Source organism: Babesia microti, chromosome IV, assembly GCF_000691945.2.
Source record: "Babesia microti strain RI chromosome IV, complete genome".
NCBI classification, from domain to species: Eukaryota; Apicomplexa; class Aconoidasida; order Piroplasmida; family Babesiidae; genus Babesia; species Babesia microti.
Genome location: NC_034969.1, coordinates 1,425,768 through 1,451,976, shown reverse-complemented (window position 1 = coordinate 1,451,976; position 26,209 = coordinate 1,425,768). Strand labels below are relative to the sequence as shown.

Sequence of the window (26,209 nt, the reverse complement as noted above, 5' to 3'; positions counted from 1 at the left end):
TTTTGATAGTCATTAGGGCTGAAACGCGGGTGGGGTCTAACAATGTCTGATGGATTGGGCTACAGCAATGACATTAATGAAAACCTTACTAGATTGAATTTACTGAATACTGTTAATAGAAAATCAAAGCCGATACCATCTATTATTGATACATCTAAGCCCAACTCTAAGAATCTAAAGGGCGGTACTAATGTCAATTGCAATACAAACAAAGTGGATACCACACTTAAGCGCAAAAGTAGCATTTCTACTGAGGATCTTCATTCATCAAATTCATCCAGCTCAAGCATTAATGGTACCATTTCTTGCAACTCATCAAGTTATGAACTAGATACTAAATATAACACACCCATCAACTCTTTATACCTGTGGTCAGACGAACGAAGGCCACCAAGATGGCCCAGAGGTTTCAAATTGAGTGATAAAATTTCACAATTTTTAAAATTTAATATCGCTGAGAAGAGCGAATTCAGGGAGATAGAACCAAACACTCTTACAATTTGTTCACAATATACACTTGAGAATCATGAATCGATGGTCTCAGATTCAGATAGAGTGCATTATTACAGAATGGCGCTATTCTGGACGGGACATCAAGAGTATTTTAATGAGAAAACAAAGTATTATGCTACAGGAAAACGAGTTTTGGAAATTGGCACAGGCCCTATGTGCATTTTGGCTATGAATGCAAAAAATGCAGGTGCAAAAAGGGTGGATGCGCTCGAAGTTAATCTCAACGCTGCTAGATTAGCCCACAAGTTGATGAGTGCCTATGGAGTTGATGATATAATTAAGGTTTACAATGTACACTCAAAGGATTATTGGCCAGAAAATCCAGAGGATGGTTATGATATGATTGTTAGTGAAATAATAGGAGATTTTGCTTCACAAGAAGGCCTATGCGATGTTTATTTAGATCTGCAGCAAAGATTGTTTAATGGTGATATAGAAAGGATTAGAAATATACATTATATCCCAATGAGTGCCAGCACCTGGTTTGTACCATGTACTTTTCCTGATCAAGAAAATGTTTTATATAAGGCACAAAAATACAGCGAATTAACAATATTTTCTCCTTCTTTCAAGATGTTCCAGTCAGTTGATCTCAGAATTGACAATTTACCCCTGTGTTCTGAGTGGCTTCCACTCGAGCAGATATATTTGAATGAGGATTTAAGCGTACAGCAATGCCAGCACAAAATTAGCGTGTTCAAAATAGATAGGAATAGGGGTCCTATGTGTGGGTTTTTAGTGGGAATTGACGTAGAGATTAGACCTGGAGAACATTTTGGCACGAGATTTGGCCATTGCGACAGCTGGTACACCAACATTGTACTTTTAAATTTAGAGTATAATTTGAAGGAGGGCGACACAGTAATGGTATATTCAATCGCTAACATGAAAAACTATGCTAAGACTTGTAAGGGGTTTATGGTTACTAAACCTAGTTACACATTTAAGGCATACCATGTGCGCTATATGAGTGACCAACTTGTTACAAGTGTTAGTATACCATGCAATTGCACTGAAACAAATGTCACTGGAATTGATAACAATGAAGATGCTACGGCTAGCGCAAATAGATTGGATAAGACTGAGTCAGATGATGAATATGACTTTATGGATTACTTGAATGGTGTGGATATAATTAAGGAATTAGGTATAATAGTGATCGATTACAAAGAGCAGGCATCTACCATCATACAGATAGAGACCAAGAAGATTAAAAAAACTAATATTAAGCCTGAAAAACCGAAGCAATACAAGGCAAATGCCAGATTATGGTAGAAACAAAACAAAAACTGTATGTATATTAATTTTGTAACACATGTATGTGGTAAAATTAGTACAACAAGTTATACTTAGTTCAATTTGTTAGATATTAACTGGTAAATATTTCACTTGCGTACTGCATGAAAGACGGTGAAAACGACGAATATCATATACATGACAGCGTGGTTGTGGTAGTTAATCAATGCTTCGGCGAAAGGTGTGGCCGGGTCCGCTCCGCCCATTGCCGTACGCCATCTCTCGGGGGCATCAGCACTAAATTATCCAGTATATGATAAATATTATGTATACAAACTAATTTAAATAGATGTAAATGAATAGTTTTCAGCATTAGTGGCAATTATGTATAGTAGATAAATAAAAACAAATATATTAATGAGTTAAATAACAATTATACATAGCATATGATAACGATTAATGATATATATATTAAAGCTGATCGTGATAAAACAAGAATGAACTCAAAAGCATTATGAATATAATTGTGTTTGATTGACTTACTGTGATATAGGCAGGATTTTTGAAAAAAAATTGAACATAGGTGATCTATAAGCCCTTTTTCCACCATCCACATTATAACTCATTGTGATTATATAGGCTATATATAGCCGAATGTTATATATACAATCGGTATCCTGACTCGTGTGTGGGGACAACTATGCATAATGTATGTCACTAGAATACTGAGATTTGCATCAGGCACTGTAAATAAACTACTTGTCACTTTAGCTACTCCATATGAGTCGTGCCTAAACTCTGTTACAGCCAAGTCTGTGACTTTACCCGGTCAAGAAGGCTACTTCACACTCACCGCAGGGCACTGTCCATTGATATCGCAGCTAAAACCTGGAGTAGCCACTGTAGTTACAGAAACGGGAGATCAAAAGTTTTTCATATCAGGAGGTTTCGCCTTTTACAAAGCGTAACTCAATAGTTAACGTAGTAACATGTTTGGCGATGAAGGCTGTACGGCACATATTTCAACATTAGAAGCCGTATCACTTGATAAGTTGGATAAAGAACGCGCTGTTCAGACTATGCAAGAACTATTGGAGGGTTGTCAAAAGGATAAATGGTCGAAGGTCAAATCACACTTGGGACACGAGCTTTGTTCTGCAGTTATCAAGGCCGCCAGCAATTAAAATACTTCACGTTAAAAATTAGCTCCAATTAATTGTGTATTTGGTATGTTCTTATTAGATTTCATCCCAGAATATATCATTTTGATCAGTGGCAATGAGTTGTGGTATGTGCAAGTATGGTACATCTTTTGTTTTAAGTATTGATTTACGATGGCCCTTGTCATCTCTGTGTCAATTACTATTATATTGATATATATATTTTTATTCATTATAAAAACAGTATACATAAGATAATATAGTATTACTTAATTGTCAGGGCACATATTACGCCGCATAATGAAACCATGATTGCAATAGCAATTCCAGCATACATATAGTTGACTAAATAAATTCTGTGCTACAATGTGGAGTTTTAAACGTAGATTGACAACAATCGTTAAAGTCGAGAGACACCCTTTCCTTCACGCAATATAAGAAATTTTTGTCTGGAAACCTGTAAGAAGATGAACAAATAAGTGTATGGTTACAGCACGACTGTTTGCAAATAGCGTTGTTGCAGTGGATGCCAAAATTGCCGGGTTTAGGCTTAAAAGTTGAGCAATAAGTGTTTAATTTGCCGTTTATTACATCACAACTACTTTTCCCACCTATTATTGTTGCTATATTTGTCTTTACTGCGTTTGATGAACGATCTCTGATATACTAGATAAGATATTACTTACTGCGGATAGACACAATTGCTGTATATTAATTATTAGAGTGATTAGTACGCTGTATATATGCATATATTATCTAATTTTGTAATCATAGATTATATGTTTGGAACATATTACATATGACATCCTAATTTATCAGTCTTTGATTCATGTGTGGGCAGAGGTATAGTCAGTCATTGGGTTCATGAGTATTATGGTTGGGTCTGAAGAAGTATTAAATTCACCGAGATACAATGTGCCCCTTACAATATATGTAATTTTAATATTTATAACCAGTAATCCACATCTCATACAGTCATCGCATTTGCCAATTGCCGTACTATAACTATTAAAAAGGAGTAGTATCCACTAATGTAGACCAAAATGCAATCTACCATGTATATCTTTGTGTCTAAACAAATGTGTAGTCACTGTTACAAATGATAATATTGTAGTAAATATGCGGAATCTGGAGATTCTGTTGGAAATCGCAAAAATTTCAAATCTCTACCTCATCACACAAGTAGCACGCAACTTACTTAGTTACCAAGCCACATTACGGATGAACAATTAATCCAGTGTGTATACAAGGAAGGGTCTAGTATACTTAAGCATGTAAGCATAATAAACTTATAAATTCATAATAGTTGATCAAAACTTACACAGAGGATCATGACTTGCAGTACGGCCAAGGGCAGGGGTTCCATGGTCAGACAACTGCAGCCAATTTTACACGTAGATATTGATAGAACTATTGTAGATTATCTCACTGGAAAGGTTGCTAATGTATTATCATTGGAGGTCAGTTTTAGCGTTTAATTTAGGAGTCTAATGATGGTTACGATTTAAGCAGTTTGCTAGAGATCGTACCCTTATGTAAATTTTAGAACAAATGTTAGTATACAAAATTAGTTTATACGAGTTTGACCGCTATTTGCTTGACAGATCTTGTGCCTTACCGATATGTAGAATAACTGCATCGGAGATTATTGGAAACCATGGATAATAAGATAAAAGGGAATGAATTATTCCAAGGAAGCAACTACCAAATCCCGCAATAATTGAGCTATAAAAGGCGATTTGTGTGATTATCGTCTCATCTGGCACGGAAAATGGAAAAACTTGGAAGTAAACCGTCGATATTAAATGCTCAAACATATCAAGAAGCAGCGCCTATGTTATTTGGCATTAAGTAAGGCTTCTGCTGAATATGATAAAATATGATATATGATTTAAAAATCAATTATCTGTGCATACCTGTAAGAAGTTATATCTAATGAAGTATGAAAATTGCAGTAGATTCTTTTTGACAAAGATGAAATAGATGAATGAGAACATTGAGAAGGAGTAGAGAGGTAGTTGGTTTAGGTTAGATTGGAATATTACGATTTTTTCAATTATACGTGACAAGTTATGCGGAAAAACTTTTATCAGAGGGAAAGCAAAGGCCTAAATAGATAAATATTTGAAATTAACAAAGGAGTGGCAGTTACCTGTAACGCATCTGAGAGTGGTATTATGTAGCTGCTAGAGGCTAGTAGACGCTCTGATAGTGTGGTATTTGTATCTTTGATTAGTTTTGTCGGCCTTTTAGTTTCAGTTTTTTCTACTTCTCGAGTATAATTTCCATTCTTAACTCTAGTAAAGCTATGCGCAATAGATCTTGATGTTATAAACGCAAGATTCTTAGCATGATGGCTACGAATCCGCGAATGTGCGTATACAGATAGTGATAAACTAATAAGTTGCGTATAAATTACAAAGAAATAACTACTTAGTTGCATCTCTTAAATGATACCATATTGACTGAACCACAACCCTTCTTGGTATAGGGGGCAGATGAATGTAAGTCTATGTCAACCAGCTTCTCGGGTATAGTAACGGATCCCGCATTAAAGTCAAGAAGTGATTCCGCCACATCAAAGAAGATTTTGGATATGTTTGTTCCTTCTTTGGCGCTGGTTTCCTGAAATATCATTCCATACTATTTCACTGATCTGCCTACCTTTTTGGCATGTTCCTCTCCTTCCTCATATGAGACCTGTCTCTTATCCACCAAATCTGTTTTGTTACCCACCAGAATCAAAATAGCGTTATTAGCCCTTTCTCTTCGAACATCATCGATCCACTTTGTAGTATTTTCAAAGGATTTACGATTTGTTATGTCATAAGTAATCACAGCAGCCGAGGAATCTCGTATGTAACTGGGCATCAAACTTCTAAAGCGTTCTTGCCCAGCTGTATCCCACAGTTGAAGCCTCAATTGAGTCTTTTTCACAGTTATCGTCTTACTTAAGAAGTCTATCCCAATTGTGGCCTATATGATACTGTAAATTGTTTTTCGGTTATAAAATCTTAACCATAGTTCAAATAAATATGCAACCAATCAAATTAAAATTGATTAATATTAAATTTAACATTTATATAAACATATAAATAATTTACATAAATTATAAATGAATATAATTATGTTTACGCGTGAAGTGCATATAATATGGAGTTGAGCTTGGACGATAAACGCAAGATCATTGATGTTACGAAGATACAAATTTTAATTTAAGAAAATAAAATAATTTATACAAATAAATTATAGTAAAATTTGCCACAGGATGAAAATATAAAATCAATTATTCATATTATTATAATCCATTGAATATATTTAGTAATAGCAAATGTGATTCTGCAAATTTTGTATAAATGTTATAAAACGCACAATTTTAGTCATAGTTCAAAATTTATGATAAGTTTGAGTGCTGTACCTGGTAAGTGGATTCAAAAGTATCATACATGAAACGTGTAACGATAGATGTTTTCCCGGATGATTGTTCACCCAAAAGTACAATTTTATACTTTTTTATCCCAAATCCTAAATTATAACCGTCATTACCGGCATTACTCATCACTCATAACTTGCATAGCATGTATTATGTCGGGTACCGCATGTATGCCATCCTCTATCAGTATATACCTAGTAATTTAGTTACTTATGCTTTCCAATACACTTTGCATGTAACTAATCTCGCATATTTACATATATTTCAAATAATATTGCTACTATTCTAGTTTAAAATTATGTTCTGCCGCAATTATTTTACAATAAAATACATATTACCTATTTTATAATGTATTGTTCAACTTTTCTGTAATTTGGCACATTTTACATAGCCTCCCATCTGCTAGTGAACCACAGTTTTCGCATTTGCTTCTGTTTGCATCAATTTCAACACTTTCAATGCTTTTTGAGCTTCCATACTGGAGGGATGAATTTACCAGATTGATAACCAACCTTGGATTGGTGATTTGCAGCCTGTTTATAAAATCTCGCATCTTCCCACGATATGCATCCTTCAAATATTTACATTCAGTGGAAAAGTATTCGATATTAGCATATCTAGCATATAGAACTATCTCTTTCTGGGCGCATTTGAACAATGGTTTAATCCTAGTGATCCCATCCACATTGTTTAAAAGACTTGATTGTTGTACCAATTTTAGCGAATCGCCACGAAAAAGATTTAAAAGTAGCGTTTCAGCCACATCGTCTGCATTGTGACCAGTACAAATTTTATTTGCCTGGATAAATTTCCCTCCTTGATTTAGGAGATTCCTCCTATAGACGCCACAAACAGTGCAATTATTTTTTGACCCCGTTTTAATCACAATCTCATCCATATCTCGTCCGAAACTATGCTTGAAACTTAGGACTTCTAGAGGAAGATTATACTTGTCCTTTATGTGTTGAACCACTGCCAGAGAGTCATCCCTGTAGCCCTTAATGCCCTCATCAATGGCCAGTAGAAATAGCTGCCAACTGTATCCATATGTGACCTTTATATTATAAAGAATGTCTATCAAAACACTTGAATCCTTTCCTCCGGAGACACCGACACAAACACGATCATTGTTATTGATCATGTCATATTGTACAATAGTCTCGTGGATTTCACTAACGAAATTATCTAAGAAACATTCTTTACAACAGTGCCGCCCAGTGAATTGTCGGATCAAACATGGTGGACGCGTGTTACAATAATTGCATATCATACATTAATAACTATATACACCATAAGAATGAAGCGTATGTAATGGCGGGCTATAATTCTGGTGCTGTTCAGTTGACGCTAGAGGAGTTGACCCTAGTTAACCCATAATTTGTCTCAATAAATAATCCATTAATATAATTAGAGTGAAATGGCACAACAGAGACAACTTTATAATTTCAAAAATATCACCACGATTCCAGGGGCCAAAAAACTTATCGACATAGTGCTATCGCAAACCCAGAGGAAAACTCCAACTGAAGTTCATAAACAATTTAAGATTTCTAGAATTAGAAATTTTTATATGCGCAAGGTTAAGTATTGTCAACAAGTTCTTCGCGATCGGCTACAACAGATTCTCACGGAGCTTCCTAAGCTTGATGTAAGTCCCTTCTTTGAATCACATTAATTATTATATTCATTCTAAAAACAATATAATAATTCACTACTTTTAGCTATTTAATTAAGGATATCCACCCTTTTTACTCTGATCTCTTTAACGTACTATACGATCGTGACCACTACAAATGTGCCCTAGGTCAAGTTAATGCTATAAAGGGAGTAGTGGATAGGGTTGCCAAGGAATATGTAAGAATGTTAAAATATGGTTCATCATTGTATAAGTGTAAAATGTTGAAGCGTGCTGCATTGGGTAGAATGTGCACTGCTGTGAAGAAATTGGATGCGTCACTCAAATATTTGGAAGATGTTCGACAACATATGGGTAGATTACCCTCAATTAATCCACATGTGAGAACCATTATACTAACTGGCTATCCTAACGTTGGAAAATCGTCCTTCATGAACCATGTCAGCCATGCTAATGTGGATGTACAACCATACTCCTTTACCACAAAATCTCTATACGTTGGTCACTTTGATTATAACTATATTCGATGGCAGGTATGAGGTGATTTTATGTAGATAATTGATACGCCTGGTTTGTTAGATCATCCATTGGAAGATATGAATACAATTGAAATGACCGCCATAACAGCCTTAGCTCACATACCAGTAAGTAGATATTCATATATCCATATATTTTAATTCTTGAAAGTTTAATATTTGTAACATTCAATAGTTTTTGTATATTCTTCTGTATATCGAATAAAATTTGACTAGATACTCGTAATATATTAGTATTTTATTGTATAAATCGAAAATTTCTAGTTCGAATCCATTAAGTGTTAGATGTATTGACAATTTAATCGATAAAATCAAAATTTACATTATATCCCCTTAAATTTCATTAAAATGTCCTCTATATTTATGCGTTGATTGAATATACTAAAAAATTCCAACGTGATTTGAATGAATTGCATTAAATGTACTTATAGGCAATTCTCAATAAAAAATCTATACATGTGTTATTTTACACTTATTATTTATTGCATAACATAGGCTGCCATAATTTACCTCATTGATATTAGTGAAGAGTGTGGCTTTAAAATACATGAGCAAGTGAAACTTTATCACTCAATCAAAGCCCTTTTCCACTCCAAGCCCATCGTTATAGTACTTAACAAGATAGATGCAATGCCAGTAGATAGTTTAATGCCAGAACACAAAAAATTAATCGAAGAAATGGCAAATAATGAGCCTCTCGTAGCATATCAGGAATGCAGTACTTTAAGTGGCGAAGGTGTTGACGATTCAAAAAATAAGGCGTGTAAAATGTTGTTGGATCAGAGGGTGTGTGAAAAGGCAAGTTCTAAGAAGGCTGAAATGTTAATGAACCGATTGTATGTGACAAATGCGCAGCCTAGGCCACACAATATCCCTGAATCTATAATACGTGCTAAAATGAATATGAAATTGGACAGCGACATGGATGGAGATGACATTGATAAGTCGAATGGTGCAAGTTTTATGACGGAGAAGGAATTGGAGGACAAATATGGCGGCCCTGGTGTGTATTCCATCGATTTGAGGAAAAATTACATACTAGATGATCCCAATTGGAAATACGATGTATTTCCAGAGATCTACGACGGAAAAAACGTCTTTGATTTTGTGGATCCTGACATAGATGAGAGACTTAAAATGTTAGAGATGGAAGAGCAATTGTTAATGAGAGAAATTAATGATGACCCAATAGATGGAGAGTGGAAGAGTATGCAAAATGCTTTGGATGAAATGCACTCGAGTATCAAGGCCAAACAATTGGAGAGGAAATTGCAGAAGAAGAGAAACGGTCCAGCACAGATCAGTATGGCCATCAAAGCCAAAACAGCCAAAAAAGCTAGAAAATCATTGGGAGCAAGTAAACTAATGAAATTGAGTATGATTGGCAAGGGTGAGGATGACATGAATACGCTTGACGTTTCTGATAAATTGGTAGCTAATATCAACCAAAAGTCAACAGATAGAATAAGTCTATTGGCCAAGAAAAGCATGGGCATGTCAGTACAGAGGGATAGAAAGCTTAAGCTTATCAAGAAGCCCAAAATGCCAAAGGGCGTTAGGGCTGAAAATGACAGATCGATTAACGTCAAAATGCCAAAACATCTGTTCTCGGGCAAGCGGGGCATTGGCAAGACCAACCATAGATAGTTTATTAACCTTTTAACACATTAATTATATTGTCATTGTACTTGTTTATATATAATATATAATGTATAAATTTATATCATATACATATGACTATAGATTATGTACGTAACTGAGTTTATTGTATACATATTTAAAATCTTAATACATCATCGCTCTTTTTAATGCAAATACATGTAATTCCATTGTAATTACTAGTAAATAAAAAGAATGTGTAAATATTTAATAGTGACAAATAAGCCACGCCTTTACATATTCAATAAGCACTGTAAACGTGACAAAATAACTAAACAAACGATTAACTCCTAATCTCTGTGAAAATGAATGATAAATAGTATCAATTCGAATAAAAAGGGCATCGACAACTGATCCATATGGGGATCGAACCCACGACATTCGGTACATAAGACCGACGCTCTAACCACTGAGCTAATGGATCCCGTCAGGAGCGACTTTTGCACTATCAACTTCTATTACCATATTATATATTTGTATATTCATGTCTAGGGGCGGATAGCACATAGATAAAATTAACAAAAATTATCCAAAACACAATCTTGAAATGTATTACACATCAATTAATCGAATATTAATGCATTACAATATAGTTAAGATTTTAACAACCTAACAATGATGATTGTAAATTAGGACCGGAAAGTATAATGATAATTATAGTTATTAGATATAATTGATTGAAGTGTTGCTAGTGCCTATCACCCAAACGAATGTCCTGAGTAATGGTAGCATGCACTGGTAGTTGTCAAAACACGTAGAGAGTAGATCGTCGACCATAGCCGATTCTAGATTAGTCATGGAAGGGCTACCTCTAAACTTGTTGTGGGCAGTGTTGATTTGTCTGAGCAGTGCAATCAAAGACTTCTCGTTGACTCGATCCACTAGACCACACAAGGAAGCAGTTAACTCACCAACAATTCCAGTGCCATCCAAAATATCATGCAAATTTGTTTGCACACCACTGCTAGTTTGCAATGAATCTTTAAGAGTAACGATACTCGCTAATCGCAGCGATACGGGGTTACTGTCTAAGTGAGTGTGCAATACGTGCGGGATGCGAAGGGCTGCATTGTCTTGAACTTGGTCATACAATTGAACGCCCTTCTATATCTATCCGGGCCAAAGTGTTGCACTGCATTTCTTAGTAAGAATTATGTTACCTGTATGCATTACGTAAGAAATGAGTTCTCATGATTCTTATTGTGGGGACCAGATGGGCTCCTCAATGCTAGAGATCGCTCACACCGAACATTCTAAGGAGACAAAATCGCTCTATCTCTCCGGCAAAAACGTAATTTCTACCAAAGGTATTGAAACCTTTATAAATCTTAAACGGCTTGATCTTTCTAACAATCTAATTAGTGAATTGAATGGGATTGACAAGCTTGTAAACTTGGAGATACTAGATTTGTCGAACAATAAGATCGAAATATTTGGCTTTTACCACAATTCTCAGTCTACCACGTCCATTTTCATCGGCAAAAATAGGTAATCACACTATCTCATGTTTTGCACTGATATACATTTCCATACACATATATACCATATCAATTGCCTATACTAATCATCAATATCTATACTAGCAGTCCATTGAAATTGCATTTATACTCATGTGTAAATTATAAATTCACATATTTGGCATTTCTTTTCATATATTAATTTTTTTTAACGCACGTATATCATCATTTATAAATCTACCTATACGCACTTATTTCATTAAGTATTACTCAATAATGTAAAACTATTATTAGGATTTAATAAATTTTGTTAAACGTCCTTTTAATTCTCAATTCTACTCAATTTAATAATTTATTCGCACTATAGAATCATGTCAAATCTGTAAACTATATATTTTGTATGAATACGTTTATAATCCACATTATGTGATATTTATAGAAATATTTAATCTTTATTTTTGCTCTATTCTTACCGTATAACAATAGCATCATATATCTGATTCTAAATACATTCTCTGCATATATCTTGTAATAATAATTATATTCATTTACGTTGATAATACATATACAATACGCTTTACTATGAAACTAAATCAGATCTGTGCTACCAAATTCACTAGTAGAGCTTAATTTGGACGGAAACTTTTTGAGTGCAACAACAGAAGAATGGTTAGATGATAATTTAGAGGCTCCTAGGAGTTCTTCCGCAATCGGATTGAAGAAATTGACGTTGAAAGGTAACAGTTTCGATACTTTGGAATCCCTAAGTGGCATAGAGACCATTAGAGGATTAGAATATCTAGATTTGAGGGATAATCGCATTTCTAACTTTGGCGTTCTCTTAGCATGTGTTCCTTGGGGGAGTTCAGACAAGTTGACTATTAGACTTGAGGGCAATCATTTCGATGAGGGACAGGTGGAGAATTTGTATCAGATTATCAAAAATTTCCCTCAATTGATCCTCCATTTAGATTGCCTGGAGGATTCAATATCCAAATTAGATAGGGTAGAATTTACCCCGTCAATAGTCACTAGGAGTGGTGGCCTACTACTGGAAGGGTCAACTCGCACAGAATCATTTAAAATTAATGCTACATCTGTAAATGATAGGCTTCGAAAGGTAACCGAGACTAGAACTGGAAATACGGTAAAGCCTGGATTTCATTTGGACACTTTAGAAACGGCTGACACTTTATGTGATACAAGTGAAGTTGTTAGCGATCAAAAGAGATTTGTTGAGGAATCAAACCATTTGATGGAGAAATTGGGAGGGTGGATTAATAACTCCAATGAAACCCTGGCAAATTTGATCGCTGATTAATCTGTTTGTATTTTACTTATCATTATCAACGACAAATATTTCGTTGTGTATTATAACACTTGTGAATAATATATTCTGGTAATAATAAACGTTTTTGTAGATGTTGAAAATATTTTGTGTTCACTAATAATGGTAATGTTATTGCTGTCGCAGTCTGTTATACTACAATTAATAGTAGATTGTATTTGTAATTTATAATTAAAAAATCCATATCCAACTTTAGGTATATCATCGTTCATCCGGAATGTTGCCCACATAATATAATCTGCATCAATATTGAATTATTCGATGCATTTCCTTTTAGTATGTATCTTGGATAATATAACAAAACATTAATTTGCGTATTTAGTGTAAGCATTTGTGAAATATTAGTTACCATTACAAACATACAAATTTAACATTGTTATTAGTGATTATGAACACACATTGCAGTAATTGTAACAAATTTCATGAATTTATACGTGGGTTCGACTTAATCTATGGAAAGCACATAAAAGATCTAGAAGATTCGTTGTCCCTAAATGAAATTTTTAAGCGGGTACTAGACAATATCTTAATGATCTCTGGTGATAATTTTGGTGCTAATCATCCAATAACAGAACTTTTTAAATTCCTAGTGTTACTACGTACCCATTCGTATAATGACTATCATGAAAGGGAACCTATCCAAAAATCAAATAACAACGATGAACTGATCAAGAATTTGGAAAAGGATCTAAAATTTTATAAAGATAAATATGAAGTTATTAAAAACCAACTATGGGAGTTTGAGAAACAGATTGAATTGATTGGCAAACTGGACAGAGTGATTTATGGAAGGATTGGAAAAAAACTTAATACTGGGAGTTTAAGGAATTAATAGACAATTAATAATTTAGTTATTTACTATGAAATCATTTTCATTCTCAAATTTTTACTAACCTAATTTTTCTGTCAAGTTAATATCCATCTCCAACAATACATAATGTATGGATCATGATAATGATACTCTTTCTTAGCCACTTTGGACTATGATGTTATATATAATTTTACAGAAAATGTTACTTCATTGAATAAGTTGAATTGATGCTAATTCACTGTCTCCCTCTCTAATTGTTTGGTCAGCCCGTCCCTTATCAGTGCATTTATGTTGAAAATTGTCCTGTGTAAAATGGACAAAATCTGATTGGATGGCAAATCTAGCTCAGCTGCAATTTCATCTGCTTGTTTCATCTGACAAGCGATACCTAGAAGCACCACCTTTTGCAAAATGGATAATTCTATTCTGATCTTTCCAGTAAAAACTAACAATGCGATAAATGGAAGTATGTCAAGCACTGATCTGAGTTGGGAAAATTGCTTGGAATATCTATCTAATCTGTCCAAATCATTATACCCCAGTGATAATGGTAAATTATTATTTACAAATTGTGTAATGTTCACATGCACGTCATTTGTGTTGTCTACATTATCACTGGCAGTATTGTTGAATAGCAAGTATGTTAGAGAGTATAAGGGCAACCTACTAAATGGACCAGGTAATAGTGCCAATAGTCTTTTAGAAAAATCCATAGCAAATCCGCTTAGCCAAGTTGGTTTACTCTGAGAAATCAATGATGAAGTAATTGGCCTTATGACAATGCATGAATGCTCCCCTATAATCTCATTGGGTGTCTGTTTTAGGTACACTGGATAGAAATCCAAGTTGTTCCAAAACTTAATCAAACCACAGGTTAAACCAAATGAAGCCCCTATGTAGTCCACATTAATTCCAAAGGTAGCTTCATCACAAGGCACAAGCAAAGGTGTAACTACATCATCATTAGATCTGAACGTTTTGTACGGTTTATCATCATTGTTATTGACGCTACTACTGATGAAATTTATCAACAATTTTATCGCCTGTGTTCCGTAACCCATGCGCTGTAAATGTGGATGTACTGCAATACGTACTATACGAACCTAAATAAAAATTTCAATTACCCCGCTCAATGCCCCAAAATCTTCGTTTGTATAGTATTGCGTAAGAGTCCAAGGAATTAGATCACCTGCCGGCATTTTAGAGTTGTTTATATTCTGCGATATTTCATCTTTCGTAAGTCTTCCTTCAAGAGATATCTATATTAGATATTTAAAAGGTCTAAGAAGATAAAAATTTATATTTATAGGACAAAAGCAATTTTTACAAACATACAATTTAAGAATAGCATATTAAATGACCAAGAGGCCACTCATCATTAAACAAAATATGCAAAAATGTATAGTATTAAATTGGTGAAAATTGTGAAAAACTCATTTTATTCGTTTTAAAGACTTGTACCCACTTGAATAGCACAAATGACATTGGGAACGCCAGAATTCATCCTATCTGCCGGAGAAATCAATACAAATACGGCATGTGATGGAGAATCACTCATAAGTATGAAATCATCTGGAGAGTTTTTATAGTGCGATGAAATAAATGTTGATTTTAAGATATGCAAAAATGCCTCTGCGCATGGATGAAATGACATCAAAGCATCTCGATCAACCTGGAACAACTCGCATTTATTTGGAGCCGATATTTCATCCCCTAACTTTGGAGGTGCCGTAGCATTTAAACATAGTAGTTTTGTAAGCCAATTCTCAGTAGGATCATTTGCCGCGTATCTAATGGGTTCCATCATCTCCAACTTCGACAAACCATGTTTACTTTCCAGCTCATTAAATAGCCTTAGTGACAATACCCTGCCAGTGCCTTCATAGCCATTGATAGTTGATGATAAAAAGGTTATAAAGGACCCCCTGCATTTTCGTAAGATGTGAATGGGCATCGCTGCCGCCTCATCAATAACTAACAGTTCTACACTAGTGAGAGTTGAATTCCAGTTATTCAAATCTGAAGGAGATAGGTAGGTTATTGCCTGTTTAATTTCACCTTTGAATACGATTTGGGTAGTAACTTTTGTCGTTTTGGCACGGGAACCAGTGAATAATCTTGTGAGATTGTTCGTCTCTATGGGCACAATTTCTTGTTTATCTAAAGAATATATGATAAAGTCAGTGTGTGGTTTGAAACCTAGAGTTTCAAGCCCTTTAACGACAAATTCAAAAAGCGTAGCTACATTATCTGCAACAGGAGCTGCCACATAAATGTTACTAAATCCCAAACTCAATGCTGCAGCTATACTTAATCCTAAAACGGCAGATTTGCCTCTCCCCCTACCAGCAGTAATTGCAACATAATGTTCAGTGCCTCTTTTATTAACTAACATGTTTAAAAGTCTGTAAAATATTTGCCCCTGATCTTTGGTTACAGTAATAGAATGTAGTCGCTTGGCTCCAGAATATCTGTTATCATCATCATCATCATCGTAATTTGCGTAATTAGATATATTTAAAGAGTCGAATTCTCCAATATTAGAGTCATTAGCATTTCTTGCATTGACATTTATCGTTCCATTGTTATTATCAACGTCCAAGGTACTAGAATTGGGTGTGCTATTGACTATAGGTAAAATGTTAAGTTCATCATCGACAACTAAAGCATTGGAATTTGTAACGAGGGATAAAATCATGCGTTTGATGAACCTAGATTGGCAAGTATTGAATCTGGCAGTTGAATATTTGTGATGAGCATCCATAGTTATTGAATACAAACTTTCAAGCGAACTAATGGTATCTAGTAGAAATAGTATTATGCCTCCGCCCTTAACCGTCTCTATGGTTCTACACATGATGTTAGGTGTTAGGGCCTCGAAGTCCTACATCAAATTCAATGTATTAAGATTTATATATACTAATGAATTGCCATTCATTAGTATATATGATAAATTTATCGATATATACTGTAATACCTGTAGTACAAGCATATTGAATGTCTGTCCTAGTATCTGCTTGGTGTCCTTGTATAAGCAATACCTAATATCGGTAGTGGATAGAAATAATTCAAAAGGATCCTCAATTTCCGCATCATAAGACGCCTTCTTAGCTAATTTTTTGGCGATCTTAAGTCTTTTTGAGCGATTAGATGACACTTCCAATTTCTTTTTGTAACACCAAAGTACTGTAGGCTTCGAAGAATTAGTAACCTTCGAGAGTAGGTAATGTAAATTGGAAACTTGCAGTCTACTCTTGTCTCCAATGATAAATAACAGCGATCTCTGGTTTAATTTGACGCATTTCTCTATTAGTTGCCTAACTAGTGAATCCACTTTCTTCGTTCGGGCCCCCATGACAATACTGGTAAGCACGACACTATTACATCGCTATACACATTGGCCCAATTTCATACATACAGTACTTTTCATTAGAATTTACATCTAAATAGAGTTATTTTCAACTGAAAAGTACCACGGCTATGAAATTAGACTAATTTTTATAGTCAATTTTAGTGTGTTAGTAATGCAGTGAAATATATTATGTTTCATAGTTATGTGGGCACAGGATTCCTTATTTCCCGCCCTTATTTTCTGAAAATCTAAAATTATTTCTGTGCCAAAGAATCTGTAGGCAAAATGAATCACCGTGACACCAACGAGTCTGGCGATAGATCTGCCAATGGCAATAAATTATGCGCTAGACGAATTGCTGCATTGGGACAATCAAAATTCGCCTCTGAATGGTATTACTGCTGAGTTTAGAATGGGCAAGTTGTCTAAAAATTTGCTACAAGATGCCTCGATAAATCAATCAAATGTATTTGATGAGATGTTAAATTTGCTAAACAAGATTGTGTTAATCAGTATTTATGAAGGAAATAGAAGATTCAAATCGGAAGTTTCCTCCGATGAATCCTTGAAATTGACGGATGAATGTAATAAAAATGAATTTGAAAGCACAGCTACTACTGTAAATGTGATTGTGCCGATTTACCTAGAAAACCTAAAATATCCAAGAATGCTGCAGTTATTCAGTCAAAAAAGCTCTAGGGAAGTATTACTGGCAGTCGCTTTTGTCATTTCCAAAAACAACTTGTTTCAATTGGTGGATAAAAAATGTAGCGAAGTCATAAATTTAACGAAACACATTGCATACAATGTATCACTAATTGCAAATTCTAATAATTGTATAACGCTTGATGATATTTCTAAGGAATTCGTTAATCAAAATGATTTCAAAGCATTTCTAAACAGTATATTTGAAAAGATAGATTTTAGCAATTTTTCGGCAAATGAATCACCAATCACTACAGGCAATGAATCAAATGACAATACAAATAAAAATTGTGCTAAAGGTGGCAGATTTTTGAAGAATAAAATACTCAGAACCGGCGAAACGGACTCTACAAAACGATTTAACCAGTCCAAAATGGAAGCCCTATCATATTGGATTGAATCTGCACTAGCATTTCAAAATGAACTGACCAAACGAGCTGTCATATTAGCTACGCCAAAAGGCTGTAAGGATTATGATACAGAACGACTTAGAGTTGGTTTTGAAATGGTAGACATGAGAATGGACACTAGAAATGACGCCATTTTGGCTAAATATGCAAATTCATCTTCTGACACAACACAACACACCACTAGCAACCCTTTTAACAATAAAAATGTTAGTGAAGTCATCGAAAATGATGAGTGCAAAGTAACTGAACATAGAAAAATATCTCTGAGCAGTAATAAGAATAAACGATCGAGCTACGCAAAATGTACGACGGTGCCAAGTGTTGATACTAAATGCGATAATAATAGCGTTGATTCCAAAATTTTACAGTGTGAAATTGCCAATTCATTGCCTATATCATCACTGGCTGACCAAATCATTCAATTGCAAAACAAACTTAGATCGTTGTCTAGTGCAATATATAGAAAAGATAAGGAGAGATCTTCTATGTTTTCCAGGGCAGCTACGCAATTTAAGGCCCATAAAGGCAGTGTAATTAGCGACAAACTCAATAAATGCGAAGGAGATAAATCAGTTCACATAAAGCCAAGTCCGTTAGAATACGTGTTAATTTCTGATGACAATAGCTTTGAAACGAATATGGCCTTATTGGCAGTTATATCTAGATCACTTATATCTGAGTTCACTCGACATAAGTTTTGGAACTTGGCTAAAATGGCTCTTGTTGGAGCGAATAAATTGTCAATATCATCTAACCCAGGAAAATCGGGGATATCAGTGGGGATATACAAGGTAAATTATTGATAATTTTAGAAGCCTTCTGATATCAAACTAGACATACAGCAATTGAAATCATTCTTAACGAAAGGGATTTCTCCGTATAATTTCACAAACTTAAGTGACTCTAACGCGCTGCCAGATTGGCAATACGAAGTAATACTGGAGTTTCTGCGTACAGTAAACAGCCAATTCACAAATATTACCGCACAAAACACAAGTAAAACGCTCCTACATCGTACACTTTTCCACACTTTCATATTGGAGCAACTTGGGCACAATGATTCTAAGGTATCAAAAGTTACAAATGATACTAATAGTGTGGCTGCGAATACGAAAAAACGCAACTTTTCAAGTAAATTGAGACATGCCATAGAAAACAACGTAAGTGAATAGTTATCTAGCCTACAATTGAACTGAAGATATTTAATGAATGGGTTCTTGAAGGCCATTTGGATGATGTTCCAACGGTGGATGATTTGAACAAATTGGAGGAGGATATTGAAAAGGATGTATTTCAACAAAAATTTCCATCTACGCCAAACGATCTAAGGGAAGCCCAGGAAGTGGAAATCATTAGTAAAAAAGAAGGGGGACAAAACACAGTATTGGCTAATATAAGCCGAATAAATGCCTGCGAAAAACTTGGTGCTTGCAGCATGGAGTTTTATAGCAATTTGGCGCTGGTTAAGAATATTAATGCGCCAGATCCCAGTAGAGCCAGTAAGGGAATGGGTGAGTTTGTAGCAACTATAAACAAGATCCACGGCACAATCGTTACCAAGTTGCAAAGTGAGCAAGGGGAGTCAGAAAAGAAGCTCCAGATTTTGGAAAACAAATTGAAAAACGTAACTGGTTGTGTAATACTCTAACTATTATGATGCATAATCACTATAGTACCATGAATAATGTACAATTAATTTATTTGCATGCGAAAATGTTTGAACAAGTTGCTGAGTGTAGTGACTAGGAGGGGGATGAATACTTTGTTTATAACTGCATTTGCAATTCTTTTGAAAATGGCAACAAGCTGATTTTCACATGCTTTTTTGTGTACTAAACGCCAAGAATCTCCATAATTAAGCGTTTTAAATGAATCCCGAATGATTAGATGTTCTGATATTACTGATGAGAATGGCAGTCCATCGGTCAATTGTGATTTTATATGTCTAAACTTCTTATAAGCATCGGCCCGTAACTCAGCTCTCTTAGCATGAGTATCTGGCAGTGATTCCAACAGAGAATTGCTTTGTATTTGCAAATCAAATTCAATCAAAACGTCGGATTTGTGTAGTATTTGATTAGCCAACTCAATATAGCTTGGCAATGAAAGGATTGAGTAGAATGTCCTAGATCCAGGACTAAGTTGAATGTCCGGAAGTAAATAGTTATTTCTTATAGAATTTATAAAATTTCCCAAATTATGCTGGTGATAATTGTAAGATAATGTTTTAGACAGATCACTTTTAAGCTTATCTACTTTTTTGGACGTATTTCTGTATAGACACAATGCGTGAAATAAGTCATTTCTGGTAGTGATAGCGATTGAGTGCACTAACAGGACTAAACGTAATAAAATTGACAACATACTTATCACATACCATATTCAATCACCCAACTGATAACATTTCACAATAACTCACAACAGTGCATATCATATATTGCATATGTTTAAAAAGTCAGTTTATATCAAAAAATAAAATAACCACAAACGTTTTAATTATGGTGTGTAACTAACGTGGAAAAAGTACCAAATACATCACAAGTAACTGCCAGCGACATAGTCACAATATATATTATAATGAATGTTATTAATTAGATAAATATTTACTTTAATTAGTGATAAAGTATCATTTTAGAGTGTTGCGTATGCGTAGGTACAATTAGTAATGTTTGAGGTTGTAACTCAGCCAATCCATGCCATCATATAAACCCGTACCAGTGGTCGCACAGGTTGCCTGAATAAACCAGGGGCGACTTTCAAGTTGTTGCAGTTTGAGTCGATTGGTTAATTCGTCAATCCCCAGGGAATTTGGCAGATCTTGTTTATTAGCATAAACCAGTACAATAGCATCCTTAAGCTCATCCTCATTCAGCATTTTATGCAATTCATCCCGAGCTAAATGACAATAAGCCTACCGTCATCTATGCGTTCCCTATCATTGCTGTCCACCACGAAAATTATAGCCTGAGTATTGCCATAATAATGCCTCCACAAAGGCCGTATCTGGAGATTAGCTGAGAGTTACCTTATCCTGGCCACCAACGTCCCAAACAGTGAATGAAATGTTCTTATAATCAACAGTTTCAACATTAAATCCTAAAATTAAGTTATTTTAGTACCTATTGTTGGAATTGTAGTTACAACTTCGCCCAGTTTGAGTTTGTATAGTATTGTAGTTTTTCCGGAGGCATCAAGACCGACCATGAGTATGCGCACTTCCTTTTTGGAAAAGAGGCGACTCATTAATCGCGAAAGTCTAATACCCATATGGCCCTCCTGTTTTTTATACTTTTATTCAAAAAATCTCAACTACAGGACAATATTGATACTGCCCTATATGTCACAGCTCTTAAACTGTCTAACCCTCCCATGCTCATCTCTGCATATACACTCATAATAGCTAAAAATCGGAGTATAATTTTTACAATGCATTTATTACAATTATTTTATGTTTAAATCATTCATCGCACACGAAAATATTTAAAAATTAACATTCTTTGCCAATTACATCTTCTAATTGTGTACAATTTATAGCTCACTTAATATGTATGTTTACAATTATGTACACAATATATATGTGCATATATTGTAGCACTACTTATATTAATTCATATTCACATAATTTCATCTCCATATTTTTCCCACCATTACACCATTTAGCCAATATATCCATAGTGATACCATTGACCATTTATGTATATCTTGATTGTTCACCCATATGTTGGCACATACTATTTCTGTTTAATTTTCCCCTACCATATTTTCCTCAGTATATCTACCATACATGCCCCTATGTCCCAGTGTATTATTCCTCCGGTATACTATCATTAGTATATACATCGTCCATGTCACCAATATACATGATTACCATAGTATATACTTGTCATATTGGCATAGGCTCACAGAGTACATTCCGCCGAACACAGACACACACGGACAAGTATAATCAATGCACCTGTGATTACTAATCTGAATAGTTATTATAATTATTTGACTGTGTTAGTATCTATAATAAAAGGTAGTAAATTAGTCAACTTCTTCCATCTTGGAGTCGCCACCATCAACAGCAACACCTTCATCCAAGGGCGGCAAATCTGTGTCATCAGGTTGATCGTCCTCTAACGCCAAGCCAAGCTTGATCATACGGAAGATTCTATTGCCGAATTGAGTTGGTTCTTCCAGGTTGAATCCAGAAATTAGCAAGGCAGACTCGTATAATAGCCAGATGAGATCTTTGACCGTTTTATCAGATTTGTCAGCAGCAACCCTCTCCTTGAGCGCTTTCATGATGCTGTGGTAGGGATTAATTTCCATGGTCTTCTTTGAAACCATATAAGACTATGTCAGAAAACTTATGGAAATCATGAATTTAAATGGAATTATATACAACATATAACATATTTATATGTAAACGTGTAAATAAATAATTGTAATAACAATGTTCAGTAGCTATTATCCTCAAAATAGATTTGTTAGGAGTGGTGCATAGCGATTGTCATCATACACAAATACAAACAACCCATTTAATCAATCACTGGTGAAAAGCATTCAATCCTTTGCGACATTTCAGTGAAAACTTACAGTGATTGATGAGTTTCTAAGAGCCTGTGCACGCATAATTCTTTCCATATTGGCAGACCAGCCGAATTCACTGGTAACTAAAGCTAGAGGTGAAGTAGTAAACCTCTTGCCGCAAGTGACCTTCTCGACCTTATCATGCAAAACTTCCTTAATTGTCTTACACAAGGGCTCCATTTCCTGCTTAACCTGTTCAAATCTCTTCTCCTCCTCTTCATCCTTCTCATCATCAATATCCAGACCTTCTTTGGTGCAACATCTCAATTTCTTGCCGTCAAATTCCTTAATTTGCTGAACAGCGTATTCGTCAATAGGGTCAGTCATGTAAATAACCTCAATATTTTTATCCTTCAATTTCTCTAGGAATGGAGCATTTGACACGGCTTGGATGGATTCGCCAGTGATATAGTAGATATATTTCTGGTTTGGTTTCATTCTGTCTACATATTCACGCAGACTGATTGCCTCGTCTCCAGATTTCGTTGTTTCAAATCTTAGCAATTCAGAAATCTAAGTTAGAAAATTGCATAATAAAATGTTACAAGATCTATTTTTTGTTCAAACAAGTTACTTGTATCTATAACATAAATGCATTTAAAGATGAACCAAATTTAATTATGTAAACTCGTGGTATAATACTGATGTACAATTCAAAATTGTGACGTAACAGTAACAATACATAATTTGAGATGATCAACTAAAATGTAATTTAGTGTTGTGTACCACGACCATGACTCATTATTATCATGCAGAGATTGATAACAGCTCAAGGAATCGTGTTGCGATGTTAGGCAATAAAACATTGCAGTCCACCACAAAATTTTATACCACCAAAAATACAATAATTTATAAAAAACCATAAATCATTGTAAGGTGGTTATATACACACAATTTAACAGCAATTAAATTTAACTAACCTTATTCCTGTTGGCACTATCTTCGTGAATGCCAAGTTTGAGGTTCTTGTTGAATTGCTCGTAGAATTTCTTGAAATCATCCTTCTTCTCAGTCAACTCAGAGAATAATTCGAGGCACTTTTTAACCAGATTCTTTCTAATAACCTTCAAAATTTTATTTTGTTGTAGAGTTTCACGGGAAATATTTAGTGGCAAATCCTCAGAATCCACAACGCCCTTAACAAAGCTAAGCCACTCAGGGATCAATTCCTCACAATCATCCATAATAAACACGCGGCGGACATAAAGTTTTATGTTGTTCTTTTTCTTCCTATTTTCAAACATGTCGAAGGGGGCACGCTTGGGGATGAATAGGATGGCGCGGAATTCCAATTGGCCTTCAACCGAAAAGTGCTTTACGGCCAAGTGATCTTCCCAATCATTAGTGAGATTCTTATAAAAGTTGGCATATTCTTCATTCGTGACTTCATTGGGCTGTCTCATCCAAATAGGCTTCTGTTTGTTCAAAACTTCCCATTCTTTAGTTACAGTAGATACCTTTTTAGTTTTCTTTTTATCCTCCGAAACATCTTCCACCTTCTCGTCTTCACCCTTCTTATCATCCTCTTTCTCATCATCCTCTTTCTTATCATCCTCTTTCTTATCACCCTCATCATCAGAAGCGGTAACTTCCTCTTCCTTCGTCTTTTCGCATAGCAAGTGAATTGGGAATGAGATGAATTCACTGTGTTTCTTCACTAATTCTTTCAGTCTCCTTTCTTCCAAATACTCAGTCTGATCTTCCTTGAGTTGCAATATCAAACGTGTACCCCTCTTCATCTTTTCCGTGGTTTCATCTTTGGTGATGGTGAAAACACCGGAGGCGGATGACTCCCATATATATTGTTCATCAGAGTTGTGTTTCGACACAACAGTTACCTTTTCTGCAACAAGGTAAGCCGAGTAAAATCCAACACCAAATTGTCCAATCATACTCATGTCGCAACCAGATTGCATAGCTTCCATGAAAGCTTTGGTGCCAGACTTAGCTATGGTACCCAAGTTATTAATGAGATCAGCTTTAGTCATACCGATACCGCTATCCTCAATGGTCAAAGTGTTGTTGGATTTGTCTGCTGATATTTTGATACTAAATTCTGATTCATCGGACACCTTAGTGCCATCCCGAAGAAGTTCATAACGGATCTTCTCCAAAGCATCACTGGCATTACTGATTAATTCTCTCAAAAAAATCTCTTTGTTGCTATAGAAAGCGTTTATGATCAAGCCTGTGTTAGTTAAAATAATATATTATTGATATTCATGGAATCATACTATTCACATGAATATGACTTTTAAAAGTATGTAGAACATACTAAGTAGTTGTGATATGTCCGCATTGAACTCGAAAGTTTCCTGGGAAGACATTTTAACTGGAAAGTTGTATAGTTAGTCGAATTTATGCTCGGTAAATTGGTTGTGACTGCCCTACTACGTAATTTAATGGGGTTAGGGGGTGTCATTTATAATTGCCCCTAATTAATCTCAATACTTCCTAAATGACACCAACATCACTTTATTATAGGGGGGCATTTAAAACGTAGGGGGTCACAAATATATCTACAGTATAACTCCTCACTGGGGTACTAATTACGCCTGACCATATTATGAGTAGCAGAACCATATATTGTATATATAAATGCAAAGTTTGACATTTGTATAGTATCATTATGGGATATTTTGGCTCTATATAGCTTATTTAATATATATAAAATTTATTATGTAATCTAATAAATTAGAAATCACAATTCCATAAACATATAACCTTATTTCATCAACAATACAACTTTGTGACTTTATTCTTGACCTAAGCTTTTATATCTATTTTATGTCGGAACAAACTTTAACTTCCATTATCTAAGATATATAATTATAATATATAATAAATCGAGCAATTACAATAAGGTTTGTGTAAAATGCATATTTTTATAACATAGGCCACAAAATGTAATTCTAGGTAGTAAATATTGCATTAGATGAATCAATGTATTACGATTATTGTGGTTGATCTGTATTTTAAATATTGGATAATATACATACATATTGTTTTTGAAGGACATTAATATGGGATTATAAATTGTGTATTTAGTGATTCATTCAATCTTCGAAATTTGTTTTTGTATTATCTAGCACACGCATATTATGTATGTGATTGTATAATTGTTATTGTTGTGATTAAAACAAGTATATTGACACATAGTTTTGAGATAATTTTATAAATTTAGAAATTTTAATGAAACTTATTTGATCAGTCAAATAAGTAATTTTATAAAAATGTCAAATATATGTAATATGTATGAAACATGTGCTGTGTATAGTTCATTTTGCGAGGAAAAAACAAATATATTTTTTCTAATCCAACAAACTAATTACACATGGTAATACCAATGCTATAAATTATAATAATTAAGAATTATTG

General features: G+C 34.6%; 17 protein-coding genes and 1 non-coding gene across 18 annotated transcripts; 7 read left to right on the top strand and 11 right to left on the bottom strand.

The window, feature by feature from the left end:
- Window positions 1-42: 42 nt before the first annotated feature.
- BmR1_04g08850 (hypothetical protein) lies at window positions 43-1,788 on the top strand (the record flags this gene model as incomplete). Its single annotated transcript, XM_012794901.1, has 1 exon — window positions 43-1,788. One exon carries the CDS (start codon window positions 43-45, stop codon window positions 1,786-1,788), a length of 1,746 nt encoding a protein of 581 aa, XP_012650355.1.
- On the bottom strand, window positions 1,899-2,375 carry BmR1_04g08845 (conserved Plasmodium protein, unknown function; the record flags this gene model as incomplete). Its single annotated transcript, XM_021482729.1, has 2 exons — window positions 1,899-2,046; window positions 2,293-2,375. The coding sequence occupies 2 exons, from the start codon at window positions 2,373-2,375 to the stop codon at window positions 1,899-1,901; spliced, it is 231 nt and encodes a 76-aa protein (XP_021337900.1).
- BmR1_04g08832 (F-type H+-transporting ATPase subunit delta) lies at window positions 2,457-2,933 on the top strand (the record flags this gene model as incomplete). The annotated part of the gene is made up of 2 exons (XM_021482728.1): window positions 2,457-2,713; window positions 2,735-2,933. 2 exons carry the CDS (start codon window positions 2,457-2,459, stop codon window positions 2,931-2,933), a joined length of 456 nt encoding a protein of 151 aa, XP_021337899.1.
- Window positions 2,934-2,987: 54 nt separating this feature from the next.
- On the bottom strand, window positions 2,988-3,658 carry BmR1_04g08831 (hypothetical protein; the record flags this gene model as incomplete). The annotated part of the gene is made up of 4 exons (XM_021482727.1): window positions 2,988-3,099; window positions 3,179-3,254; window positions 3,275-3,575; window positions 3,596-3,658. 4 exons carry the CDS (start codon window positions 3,656-3,658, stop codon window positions 2,988-2,990), a joined length of 552 nt encoding a protein of 183 aa, XP_021337898.1.
- BmR1_04g08830 (conserved Plasmodium protein, unknown function) lies at window positions 3,783-4,455 on the top strand (the record flags this gene model as incomplete). Its single annotated transcript, XM_021482726.1, is given in 6 exon segments — window positions 3,783-3,864; window positions 3,885-3,927; window positions 3,947-4,091; window positions 4,112-4,183; window positions 4,235-4,369; window positions 4,393-4,455. 6 exon segments carry the CDS (start codon window positions 3,783-3,785, stop codon window positions 4,453-4,455), a joined length of 540 nt encoding a protein of 179 aa, XP_021337897.1.
- A 43-nt stretch (window positions 4,456-4,498) lies between these two features.
- Window positions 4,499-5,352, bottom strand: BmR1_04g08822 (apicoplast import protein Tic20, putative (TIC20); the record flags this gene model as incomplete). Its single annotated transcript, XM_021482725.1, has 3 exons — window positions 4,499-4,741; window positions 4,826-5,017; window positions 5,062-5,352. The coding sequence occupies 3 exons, from the start codon at window positions 5,350-5,352 to the stop codon at window positions 4,499-4,501; spliced, it is 726 nt and encodes a 241-aa protein (XP_021337896.1).
- Window positions 5,343-6,468, bottom strand: BmR1_04g08821 (Rab family, other; the record flags this gene model as incomplete). The annotated part of the gene is made up of 4 exons (XM_021482724.1): window positions 5,343-5,552; window positions 5,574-5,885; window positions 6,328-6,434; window positions 6,456-6,468. 4 exons carry the CDS (start codon window positions 6,466-6,468, stop codon window positions 5,343-5,345), a joined length of 642 nt encoding a protein of 213 aa, XP_021337209.1.
- BmR1_04g08820 (cytoplasmic tRNA 2-thiolation protein 1) lies at window positions 6,686-7,612 on the bottom strand (the record flags this gene model as incomplete). The annotated part of the gene is made up of 1 exon (XM_012794895.1): window positions 6,686-7,612. The coding sequence occupies one exon, from the start codon at window positions 7,610-7,612 to the stop codon at window positions 6,686-6,688; it is 927 nt and encodes a 308-aa protein (XP_012650349.1).
- Window positions 7,760-10,161, top strand: BmR1_04g08815 (NOG1, nucleolar GTP-binding protein; the record flags this gene model as incomplete). Its single annotated transcript, XM_012794894.2, has 4 exons — window positions 7,760-7,990; window positions 8,077-8,511; window positions 8,533-8,622; window positions 9,010-10,161. The coding sequence occupies 4 exons, from the start codon at window positions 7,760-7,762 to the stop codon at window positions 10,159-10,161; spliced, it is 1,908 nt and encodes a 635-aa protein (XP_012650348.2).
- BmR1_04g08811 lies at window positions 10,525-10,597 on the bottom strand. Its single transcript has one exon. It is a non-coding gene; the product is annotated as a tRNA-Ile (tRNA).
- BmR1_04g08810 (hypothetical protein) lies at window positions 10,837-11,365 on the bottom strand (the record flags this gene model as incomplete). The annotated part of the gene is made up of 4 exons (XM_021482723.1): window positions 10,837-10,958; window positions 10,983-11,197; window positions 11,221-11,313; window positions 11,334-11,365. 4 exons carry the CDS (start codon window positions 11,363-11,365, stop codon window positions 10,837-10,839), a joined length of 462 nt encoding a protein of 153 aa, XP_021337895.1.
- A 21-nt stretch (window positions 11,366-11,386) lies between these two features.
- BmR1_04g08805 (leucine-rich repeat protein (LRR8)) lies at window positions 11,387-12,951 on the top strand (the record flags this gene model as incomplete). Its single annotated transcript, XM_012794892.1, has 2 exons — window positions 11,387-11,661; window positions 12,228-12,951. 2 exons carry the CDS (start codon window positions 11,387-11,389, stop codon window positions 12,949-12,951), a joined length of 999 nt encoding a protein of 332 aa, XP_012650346.1.
- A 415-nt stretch (window positions 12,952-13,366) lies between these two features.
- Window positions 13,367-13,810, top strand: BmR1_04g08800 (hypothetical protein; the record flags this gene model as incomplete). The annotated part of the gene is made up of 1 exon (XM_012794891.1): window positions 13,367-13,810. One exon carries the CDS (start codon window positions 13,367-13,369, stop codon window positions 13,808-13,810), a length of 444 nt encoding a protein of 147 aa, XP_012650345.1.
- A 209-nt stretch (window positions 13,811-14,019) lies between these two features.
- Window positions 14,020-17,144, bottom strand: BmR1_04g08795 (NAT10, KRE33, N-acetyltransferase 10; the record flags this gene model as incomplete). Its single annotated transcript, XM_012794890.1, has 4 exons — window positions 14,020-14,892; window positions 14,914-15,048; window positions 15,255-16,673; window positions 16,767-17,144. The coding sequence occupies 4 exons, from the start codon at window positions 17,142-17,144 to the stop codon at window positions 14,020-14,022; spliced, it is 2,805 nt and encodes a 934-aa protein (XP_012650344.1).
- On the top strand, window positions 17,470-19,904 carry BmR1_04g08790 (hypothetical protein; the record flags this gene model as incomplete). Its single annotated transcript, XM_012794889.1, has 3 exons — window positions 17,470-19,047; window positions 19,069-19,416; window positions 19,437-19,904. 3 exons carry the CDS (start codon window positions 17,470-17,472, stop codon window positions 19,902-19,904), a joined length of 2,394 nt encoding a protein of 797 aa, XP_012650343.1.
- Window positions 19,949-20,620, bottom strand: BmR1_04g08785 (hypothetical protein; the record flags this gene model as incomplete). Its single annotated transcript, XM_012794888.1, has 1 exon — window positions 19,949-20,620. One exon carries the CDS (start codon window positions 20,618-20,620, stop codon window positions 19,949-19,951), a length of 672 nt encoding a protein of 223 aa, XP_012650342.1.
- Window positions 20,621-20,915: 295 nt separating this feature from the next.
- On the bottom strand, window positions 20,916-21,523 carry BmR1_04g08780 (Arf/Sar family, other; the record flags this gene model as incomplete). Its single annotated transcript, XM_012794887.1, has 4 exons — window positions 20,916-21,151; window positions 21,172-21,259; window positions 21,282-21,352; window positions 21,376-21,523. 4 exons carry the CDS (start codon window positions 21,521-21,523, stop codon window positions 20,916-20,918), a joined length of 543 nt encoding a protein of 180 aa, XP_012650341.1.
- A 759-nt stretch (window positions 21,524-22,282) lies between these two features.
- On the bottom strand, window positions 22,283-25,158 carry BmR1_04g08775 (molecular chaperone HtpG; the record flags this gene model as incomplete). The annotated part of the gene is made up of 4 exons (XM_012794886.1): window positions 22,283-22,594; window positions 22,838-23,344; window positions 23,752-25,019; window positions 25,107-25,158. 4 exons carry the CDS (start codon window positions 25,156-25,158, stop codon window positions 22,283-22,285), a joined length of 2,139 nt encoding a protein of 712 aa, XP_012650340.1.